This window comes from Mytilus trossulus, chromosome 6 (genome assembly GCF_036588685.1).
Source record: "Mytilus trossulus isolate FHL-02 chromosome 6, PNRI_Mtr1.1.1.hap1, whole genome shotgun sequence".
Classification (NCBI taxonomy): Eukaryota; Metazoa; Mollusca; class Bivalvia; order Mytilida; family Mytilidae; genus Mytilus; species Mytilus trossulus.
In genome coordinates this window covers 36,951,834-36,962,783 of record NC_086378.1, presented here as the reverse complement: position 1 = coordinate 36,962,783, position 10,950 = coordinate 36,951,834, and the positions used below count along the sequence as shown (strand labels likewise).

The 10,950-nt window shown below is 32.1% G+C and overlaps 1 protein-coding gene across 1 annotated transcript; it reads right to left on the bottom strand.

Moving 5' to 3' along the window:
• Positions 1-4,130: 4,130 nt before the first annotated feature.
• On the bottom strand, positions 4,131-10,812 carry LOC134722694 (uncharacterized). The gene is made up of 4 exons (XM_063586315.1): positions 10,798-10,812; positions 7,887-8,010; positions 4,639-4,877; positions 4,131-4,304 (listed from the first exon to the last, which is right to left on the bottom strand). Exons 1-4 carry the CDS (start codon positions 10,810-10,812, stop codon positions 4,131-4,133), a joined length of 552 nt encoding a protein of 183 aa, XP_063442385.1.
• Between the last annotated feature and the right edge of the window lie 138 nt (positions 10,813-10,950).

The following is a 10,950-nucleotide window of genomic DNA, read 5'->3' as shown; positions in this document are numbered from 1 at the left end:
TGATAAAAGAACACGTTAATATAATCTAGACATATGCATAAAGGTAACTTGTGATGGAACTATTCCGTTATTAGATTGGATTATTTGGCTAAAATGGCAATTATACTTATAGATTTAAGACAAAATGAAGACGAAAAAAGGATTTTACAAAATAGCATGTGTTTAAACAAATTTTCAAGTTCACACAAAATACTTTTTTTGGGTAAAGTTCATCTCATGTTTGAGTACTTAATGAAAGTATCTCAAAATGAGGCTTCTACGGCTGTTTTAGCACTTAATACAAAAGGTGTGACCTATCGGCAAATATCCACTTGTATTTTTGTCCGTCTGGTGAGTTAAGCCTTTTTCAACTGATTTTTATAGTTCGTTCTTATGTTGTACTGTTATACCACTGTCCGAGGTTAGGGGGAAGGTTGGGATCCCGCTAACATGTTTAACCCCGCCACATTATGTATGTATGTGACTGTCCCAAGTCAGAAGCCTGCAATTCAGTGGTTGTCGTTTGTTGCTGTGTTATATTTTTGTTCGTTTATTATTTTGTACATTAATTAGGCCGTTGTCTTTCTCGTTTGAATTGTTTAACATTTGTCATTTCGGGGCCTCTTATAGCTGACTATGCGGTATGGGTAGCTCATTATTAAAGGCCGTATGGTGACCTATAGTTGTTAATTTCTGTGTCTTATTGATCTCTTGTGTAGAGTTGTCTCATTGGCAATCATACTTCATCTTCTTTTTTATAAGACAAAATTTAAACTTTGAATTATGATATCTATCGGAATAATGATTTATGAACATTCAATTGAAGTTTTTTTTTTTGTAGATTTATATTGATGTGGGAATTTTTAATTCAAGGAGCAAAAATATGTTCTGATTACGTTGTATTTGTGTTCAATATATTGATTGATTTAGACAAAGGCGGAAAAAATAGAGTTGTGTTAAACTGTCTTCAGGTTTTTTTCGTCGTCTATTTTTAATTATATAACCACATTTTGTTATGTAATTGTAAAAAATACCATTTATAAACGCATTTCTTTGCTCGTGTTCTGCCTAAATGGCAAAGTCAAGGGATGATCATATTTTCCTATTTCAGTCCACTGTTTGGTTCTTTAGACAGAGAAACGTCTTCTTCTCCAATCCCTACATATATGATTTCCTCCACGCAACCACTTTGTATGAGATAGCTTTAATAACCTACCAAAAACTGAAAATTGAAGAAAAAGGGAAAGTAGAGAATGGAAACTGGAAATGTGTCAAAAAGACAACAATCCGACCAAAGAGTAGAAAACAGCACAAGGTTACCAATGAGTCTTATTTATTTACCTTGAGGTATTGTACATATTCAAAATGACGACGAGGCACAAAAATGAAGAAAATTTTAATATCTGTATAAGGAACAACGGTAACAAGAATGTGTGATACATGGAATGTATTCGACTTTTTCGAAAACATTTGAATACATTAGATTCAGCAATCAGAAAAGATCCACAAAATAAGGTACCTATCTTTTTTTTTTAGAATTTCTAAAATTATAGGAAATTCCTAACGATACTAATAATAGTTGACAAATGCAATGATAAATGAAATGTCTAAACGGGAAGTTATTTATCTAAACCAATCAAGAACACATTTGAACCATGAGCTCTCTACAATGTTCTAAGTTTGTAGGAATATGCTTAGTATATCACTTTCTTCATGATTCAGTAGGAAAATTGTACTAAGCCCTATTGTTAGAATATAACTAGGTGATTTCGACCTATGAAATTATAGGATTTGATGTTTTATATTTGTGAATCATAAATGTATTGATTGATTAAAGAATGATTTACGCCTTATTAGAGCTTTCTTACAAATTGACGAAAGGTACGTATGCTTGACGAATCATACGTAAGACTCTTTTTAGGGATCCTTTATTTTGACATATTTAAATAATAGTCGTGGAATTTCGGACAATTATCCTACATGCAACGACACTTATTAAATTGGACTTTTCTTGAGAAATTTCTAGAATTTCGGGACGTACGATAGGTTAAAATATGATACCACCAGGTCGGAGGAGATAACACTACAAAATATCCTAAATACACCTAGCATTTTGTCTAGTAGTCAGACGAATAAAATGCCCCTTAAAGACTGAAAACCGACCCCTCCCCTTCTCTTCAATATTACAATGTTGTACTGTTTAAACCCAGAAAATGTCAAAGCAAATACATTGTCTTCTTCCCTTACAGAAAAATAAGAAAAATTAAAACACAAATACTTCCTTGATTCAAAATTTGCAACGCTCAAAATAATAAAATGAAAATGAATAAAAAAAGATGATCTTCATACTTTGCCATATCCTATGCTGGTGCTCGTTTAATAACTTTTGTATCATCGCCTCTCCTCTGGTAATATTCATTGCCCCCCTCCCTAAATGTGTATATATGATACACCGCAGCAATGGAACGAATATTTTAGCGAATAATTGGGTTTTGCCTATAGTCTTGAACATTCATGAAATATTAGCCACTGGACGATAAGTGTCAACTTCGCGTCTATCTTCAAAACATGTGTACTGTTAACTTGTCATTATAAAATCCACAATGTATATGTTTTTCTAGATTTATTCAACATTACTTTTTAAAAACATTGTAGCATCATTTTTTATTATCAAATCTCGATATTCCACTTTGACAATTTGCTGAAAGTGTACTATATAAAAATAAAAATAAATAAATTTAGTGTAATTACTGTCTTCTGAATGGTTAAAATTATTAGTTTTATTTTCAATGTTGTCAATTTTGATGGCGACACGCCCATTCTGATGTTGTGTATTCATACGTCAACAAGTGTGTCAAGGTAAATTATATAAAAAGTTCTTTGAGCCTTATTTTTTATAGAAATTTATTTATAATGAATGGCAATAATTTATTTTGATTTTATTGAACCATAAAACTAATTTTTGACTCTTCACATTTTACATAATCCGCTTCGCGGATTATTCAATGTGAAGAGTCAAAAATTAGTTTTATGGTTCAATAAATTCAAAATAAATAATAGCCATTCATTTAATAAATATTAATCTTGTCGTTTAATTAAGACTAACGTACTTCAATAATGCCATTGAAAAGTTAATCGTGAAACTCGTGCTTAAAAATTCCCGCGGAAATGTGTGTACTAGTGGTTTACCTAAGTAACGTATCGGACGTAAGTGTATTTGACACTATTTTTCTCTGTTTGATTATATTAAAATCGTGTATTATTTGCGATATTATTATTTTTGAAGAATAAACTTGATTTAGAAAAGAATGCTGTTTTACTGGATAAAACAAAGACTCTTTTAACTATTATTGTGGAAATGAAATACGTGCTCCCTTTCCGTTCGATCGTACCTTTCGTCAATTTGTAAGAAAGCTCTATTAGCACAAAATGGATTATCACAGCCAGGTAGGAGTAGTAATTCTTGATAATCGGTAAGGCATTATTATAAAGGTAAGGACTTCTTTATATGAGTAACAGCTGCTCTGAAGAACATTAGGCAGCTTCAAATAGAGATTTTTACTGACTTACAAGTCAATTTGAAACGAACAAAAAAAATAAAAAAAAATTGATGCAGTAAAATTAGGAGCGTTAATGAAAACAAATGCAACGCAAAAGTAAGGAGACGTTTTCAAAGTGAATTATGATCAAAATCATTAGCTTTTACCCTTACCAATTTGGATTACTTTATCTGCAATTCGTAAGAATTGATATTTCTGATATCCCATTGCAATTAAAACAGGAAGCTTAACCAATTTTCTAACCTAACATAAAATGATTCAATTTTTGTATTGCGGTTTAGTTGATTACATACTATTTGATGGAAAGATCTGCATAGCATAAGATTGCAATCTAGTTGTTGCTTAGGTTCTGAAATTACTAGCGCTCGTACTAAATCATGTGGAAAGGATTATCATTCCCATACCCAAACTAAATCAGCTGAAATTATCATCAGGATTATATGTAAAGCAAAATATTGTCCTATGACACATTGTCCTATGACACATTGTCCTATGACACATTGTCCTATGACACATTGTCCTATGACACATTGTCCTCTAGGACAGAATGTCATGATTATTGTTGTCAGACATATCGCATATACATACGTTTTAATTCGTGAAGTCTCCACTCCTAACCAATGCTCCAGAAAACTGGTTGTACCGCTCTGTTGCCCATAAATTGCTTCCGGCAGTTCCCTGCACCAATACTTCGTCTCTTTTTACGAGCTTGAGGTAAACTGTCTGAGATGCAACTTCGTGTCTATTATCACCTTTTGTGTAAATATACAATATTAGGTCAATGTCAGAAAAATATTAACTTTTTTGTATGAGGCTGAGAAACTGGAGAAGGGCGAGGTTCTACCGAGCCCTTTCCTAGTTTTGCGCCGAGTAAAAAAAGTTGATATTTTTCTGACATTGACCTAATATTGTTTTTATACTGCAACTAAAATAAATAAATTCTTAGCTATCTAAATTGTAATACAGATTTCAAACTTATTTCCATCCTTTAATGAACCCCTGACTGTTGGAAAAGTGTTCCATGATGGAATTGACATTGTACAAAATATAGCTGTGTTACTTTAATTAGGAAATAAACACAACTAGTTGCAGTATAAATCCTGATTATCTGCTTGCCATTGTGATAAAGGTTTGTGTGAATACTGTTGTTAGGTTGTCCCATTATGCTGAACGAGATGCTAGAAATACCGGTGATTGGAGCATAGAATAAACCGGAAGTAGAACTGTATGCTTTACCAACATTTGTCACAATAATGTCATACTTTATTGGGTTATTTGTCAAATCAGTTCCATCCAATGATATTGCTGTAAAAGTCACAAATTCATCTGGATTGATGTCTACAAAAGGAAAATTTAGATAAAGTCAACGAAACCCCCCCAAAAAAAAGATTCATAAAAGGTACAATACTTATATTTTTGAACGCAAGAAGCGCGATTCGTCTACACAACATTTAAAAAAAAACACGTTACCACACATGTTTGTAAAACTTTATATCTTCGTCATAAATTTTTCTATAGACACTGAATAACAATTAGAAAACAACACAAACAAACAAACATACAAACAACATAACACAAATGTAAAATAAAGCTGTCCCATCAATGTTTTTTTCTATTTTATTCTTTGTAGGCTCTTCTTCTTCTTCTTCTTCTTCTTCTTCTTCTTCTTCCAGGTAAATACATCTTGTCTACATCATAGGTGATGTAGTTCGTGAGATGTGACAATCAATTTTAATCTAATTGTTTAAACCGTTTGTTAAACTCTAGATGAATGCTGTTTAAATATTATTCCTTTGTTTACATTTCGACAGGAAATGTTGCCAAAACTATTACCGTAGCCTTTGAAAACACTTTTTTGATGCCACTGTGATATATGTATGAGCTAGCGATACACGTGAATTGAATTCTATTGTTCCAAGAAAGCTTTATGGCGATTTAAGTTGAAGTAAAATCATAAACGCTTGCGAATGAGAATTATTTTGCTGACTCATTACCTTCATATAAAAGTATACGCATCGATTTCTCTAGAAAAAAAGGTGATTAATCCAATTTTTTTTTTGACAAATCATATCTAGTTAAAAATACTTAATTGTGGAATATGGATCAGGTAAATATATATACCAATGGTTTACTTGTGCAACCAAAATGAATGTGACATTTCAGTGTTTCTGTTGTTTCGTTGTTTTCCTCTTATAGTTGATGTGTTCCCCTCGATTTTAGTTTGATACCTGGATTTGTTTTCTCTCAGTCGATTTATGACTTTCGAACAGCGGTATACTACTGTAACCTTTATTCATACTTCTCTTTTTTTTTCAAATACGCTTGACCAGTGACACGTATATTATGTGTTTGACGACCTAGCTGACACGTATATTATGTGTTTGGCGACCTAGCTGACACATCTGCTTATGTACATGCATATCACAAAAAAAAATCCATTAATCAAAAAGATGTAATGGCAAAAAAATAGAAAAACGTTGAAAGGCAAACAATGTATATAAAACTTCAGACTGAACAGCCCGAAACCTATAACACTGGTGGTAATGTCCGGTGCGTATATGGAGCTGGAATTACCGAGTTGGCGAGTTCCGTACATTTTTAGTAATATTAGTATTTGATAATAAATACCAGTGAAAATTGATTTGTAAACAACGTGGATATCAAAATTTCATAATTGAATGTACTTATTATTTTGAGTTTATTAGAGGAGTTCGCCATGACAATTCTTTTTTAGCCTTATCGTGTTTACCATAAGCGTCATTTAAAAAAAGAAAAAAACTATCTACCGTTATTCTTAGAAATATCAACATAATCAACATTAGATCAACTTTGCCTTTGAGAGTTTCTATTTTAATAACATGACTAGAAAATCGAGCTGATTTTGAATTAAAGAAATTGAGTTTTTTACAAAACAATAATTATTTCAGATATTTTGCTGAGAATCTGCTAAATCTTTGTTAAGAGGTACTCATTTATGAATACAAACAGAATGGAATTGATCATTTTAAGGGAACAACCTGCCATTAACTTTTGCTGCAGCTGCTCGTATGGCAATTGAAGAAAATATAATAACGTCATTTCAAATGGAAATCGTGTTTCAAATTTTTGGTTCTCGAGTATACACATTTCTTCATAAAAATAGTAGTCTCCTGTTATTTAAAGATAAAACAAATAAATATAAAAGAGAACGCTTGTAGACATACATTAACGTTAAAATCGAAAGAATAATTTCAATTTAGAATTAGCGAAAAGCCCTATACCTCTTGAAGCGAGTAGATATGAAAAATATCCCAATGTATTTTTTTTAAATTAAATTTCACAGTAAATTAATTTAAGTTGATTTAAAACCACATCTAAATGTAGCCATTTGATAGTCTAGTGGTAATGCCAATCAAAATTTGATGAAACTTGAACAAAAACATTTCATTGATTGAAATACAATATCAGAAACAAAACCTTTAAGATATTTAATGAATTTTTCAAAACTTTACTAATGATAGGACATAGTATTTTAGCGGGTAACGAACAGTATGGACTGGGGCTTTGTGAAAACTTCATAGAAAGTTATGAAATTTTGCCGCAAGCATTTATGATCAAAATGATTAGTTTAGTTAAAACAATATTTTATTCAAATAAACTGAATTGGATTGGGCAACAGGCCCAATCCAATTCAGTTTATTTGTAAGCCCTCTCCACAGAATGAAAAATGAGATAAGTAACTAGCAAAATACGTATTTTACTCAAAATGATAATGTCTAATTCAAAATTTTGCAAATTATCTTACTATCAATATTTTACTGAGTAATTGACTTTTTTGCAGGTAGAGGGATAAAAGCTGCCAAATTTATTCCAGCCGAATTAATATAAACTTCCAAATTATCCCCACACGTAATTAAGAAATACACAAATTCCAAAGTAAACCATGCACAGTGTCTGAAATATTTATAAAGTATCAATAGTTCGCGTGTATTCTTAACTGGACGCCATGTAAGTAACTAGCAAAATCAGATTATACTTTAAAATAAACTACATTTTTGGCAGTCAACATGATTCTTTTTCTCTGATGGCTGCAAAAGTATGAGAGACATTGTGTTCCGGGGTAAGCTTCATGATATATTAAATAAATTCTTCGATTCTAAATTACTAGAAATTGTTTTAGAAGATTGTTTCAATTTAAATAGGTATATATATTTTACATGCTTTGAAATAATCGAGAGTGTGATTAAGTTGAAAAAAGTTCCAAGAAATAAAAAAAAAAAAAACATGACACCGCGAAAAAATAACGATTGGTGATTAGTACATTGTCTCGTTAACTGACCGTGCATTTACCCCATCAATATACTCTACCTTTTGATTCACAGCAACTTGTTGTTTTTTGCTCTCCACGAACATTTGCATTCACAACAGCTACGAAGATCAACAAAAATATTTGCACAGATATCATAGTGTTAAAAAGTACAAGAAGTATCCGCTAGCAACACAATAGAATTTGCGGAAACAATGAAGCATATGCACATATATAATCAAAAATTGTAAATGACCTTGATCTTCCTATTAACCACGCTTAACAAACTTCAAAGATGAAAACAACAGTTACCCACAACAATCACGTGAACTGCAAAACGAACTTATTATAAAAACACTTTGAATTCAATTGGAGGCAATAAACTAATTTAAGATTTCACTCATTCGTATTTCTCAATTTATTTCTACCGTAACAACGTTCTTCATTTGATATTATAGTGGACAAATATCATTTACAACTCTGCGTGTAATTAAGCGCTTAGTGGAACAGTACTATATATAACGCATTGAATCAGACATACACAATATTTTGTTTATCTTTGAAAACGCATATTATCAAAATTAACATAAGAGACTTCTTCATTCTTTTTTTTTGAGAGATCAACATATGATTCGTACTTTTGGGATGCTTTTTAACATTCGTATTGTATTAGCCCTTTATCTATTTTGTTCAAACGTCACTGATGATTCTTTTGCAGACGGATCGCGCGTCTGGCGTACACTTTTATACACTTGTTACCTTTCGTGAGGTTTTTTTAACTTAACTGTTCGTCTGTTGTAAACCAGTTGAAATATTTTGTCAAAATAGACAATTATGGACATTCGAATTAACAAAATAGATATGAGAAAAGACTTTTCCAAAAGAGAAATGGTTAAAACATTGGCCGGTTTTTAAAATAAATTTTGTAGCAAAACATCTTTTTAAGCTAAAGCTTTTGCACATATTTGATAATTAATAAAAAAAATATCTCAAAATGAGGTTGCATAGACTGTTTTCTTTTTTAGTTTTGCACTCAATCTGAAAAGTTTGAAGCCTGAATGCAACTATGTTAGACACAATTCAAACCTGTGATTTCTGTCACACTAATGTTGTATGTACACTTAAAGGACGGTTATTGTGAAGATTTCTTATTTTTCAAATCATAAGGCCCACTAAACTATTACGTTGTTACAATTATATGTTCAATATACTTTTTTATACAGACAAAAGCATCACAAAAAGAGATGTTCGTTTTTAGAATATTTTGAATTGCTTCTTTACATTACAGCCGCACTTGGACACGAAGTATATATCTCTTAGTAGAAACGGTATGTAAGGGCTTGTATATAATGATCCGATAATGATTTCCTTTATAGATGGATGCGACTCACAAGGAACCAAGGTTTCAAAATGGCGAAGTTGAAGTTACCCTTCGTAAATATTACGGACGCCACTACGAATTGATGATTGGATATCTGTTTCACGATGACGACGAATATGTAACAATAATCATAACAACAAGTCCGTCCTCTTTTTCTCAAAATTTTATCTACCGAATAAGACTGATCACGGAGAACCGGAGACTACCCTAGATTTTGGTGGTGTTTGTTTTAACAAGTCTTTAATTTAATATTTGAGTTTGTGTAGTCCTTTTTCTTTTTCAGCCAGAGCGTTTATTTTCGACTTTCGAGTTTGAATGTGCGTTTGGTATCTTTTGCCCCTCTTAATTTAGATAAGAAACACATTTGTTACATGAGTTTAAAAGATAAATACTAAACTATTAAAAGAGGCGCGGCAGAGGTACCAGAGGGACAATCAAACTCATAAATCGAAAATAAACTGACAACGCCATGGCTAAAAATGAAAAAAAAAACAGACAAATAGTACAAAAGAAACAACCTAGAAAACTTAAGACTGAGCAACACGAACCCAACAAAAACTGGGGGTGATCACAAGTGCTCTGGAAGGGTAAGCAGGTCCTGCTCCATATGTGGCACCCATTGTAATGCTCATGTTACTACAAACCCGGTAAATATTCTACTTAGGTAGGTCACATTCATGTAAAGGGAACGGGTTTTTAGTTACGACGTAGGAAACATATCCGATATCTGTGAAAAGGTTATTCCATAGCGGTCAACCAACTCGTGATGGCATCAGTAAAATTTACGAAGGGATGATTTCAACCTCCCCATTTGGAACTTTTGGTTCAATAGCTTTCTTGTGAGCAGCAACCCTCTATCACGGAAATCGTGATAGAAAATACAAGAGCGGGAATATCGTATCAATTTGGGATATATATTAAGTTGTATATGTGTTAAAAATGCTTCTTAATACAGACAAAAACATCACAAAAAACAGATGTTTGAGACAAAAAAGATAATCATGCTAGGATTTTAGGATCAAGAAATGTCATTGAAGGACCTTTTAAAAAGTCATCAATCGATTTAAAGAAAAAAAATCCAGGTTACAAACTGTAAATGAGGGAAACACATCAATATTAAGAGAAAAACAAAGGAATGACCAGAAATCGGAAGTGCAACAAATAAAAACGTCAACATACTTAGAAACGAACTATTTCATAACAACTGCCATATTCCTGATTTAGTACAGGACATTTTATGTAAAAAGGGTGGGTAGAACCTGGTTTTATGGCTAGCCATATGTCTAGCTTATATGGCAATGTTAAAAAAATATCGCTCAAATGACAACCCTGTATGACAGAAATACAGCACAAATACACGCAAGAACACCCATTATAGAAAAACGCACAATAAATAATATAATAGTCGTTACAACATGTAAACCGCAGAATTACAACGACTATCTTACATCAACGACAACAGCCCACAACCACCAATAGTTCGTCTACACAGTGAGAAAATCCCACACCTAGAGCGAGCTGCAGCTTGCCTCTTAAACAAAAATGTGTTGTAGTTCAGTAAAATGGACTTCACATTAAACTCTGAAACATACTTTTAAAGAAACCATTTTCAAACGCACCTCTGCAGCATTGGTTTTACTACCAGAGAGAAGTCAGAGGTGACCATATTTTTTTACATCATTCAACTCCTTGATTTTTAGAATGACAAACGTCTTTATGTGTCTTTCTCACACACTATTATCTAT

Excerpts from the sequence above, each read along its gene's own strand:
- LOC134722694 (XM_063586315.1), bottom strand. Across the intron at positions 4,878-7,886 it reads AAGTTGCTGTGAATCAAAAG|ACATCAATCCAGATGAATTT; the intron begins GTAGAGTATATT and ends TTCCTTTTGTAG. Across the intron at positions 4,305-4,638 it reads ATGGCAAGCAGATAATCAGG|ATTTACACAAAAGGTGATAA; the intron begins ATTTATACTGCA and ends CTAATATTGTAT.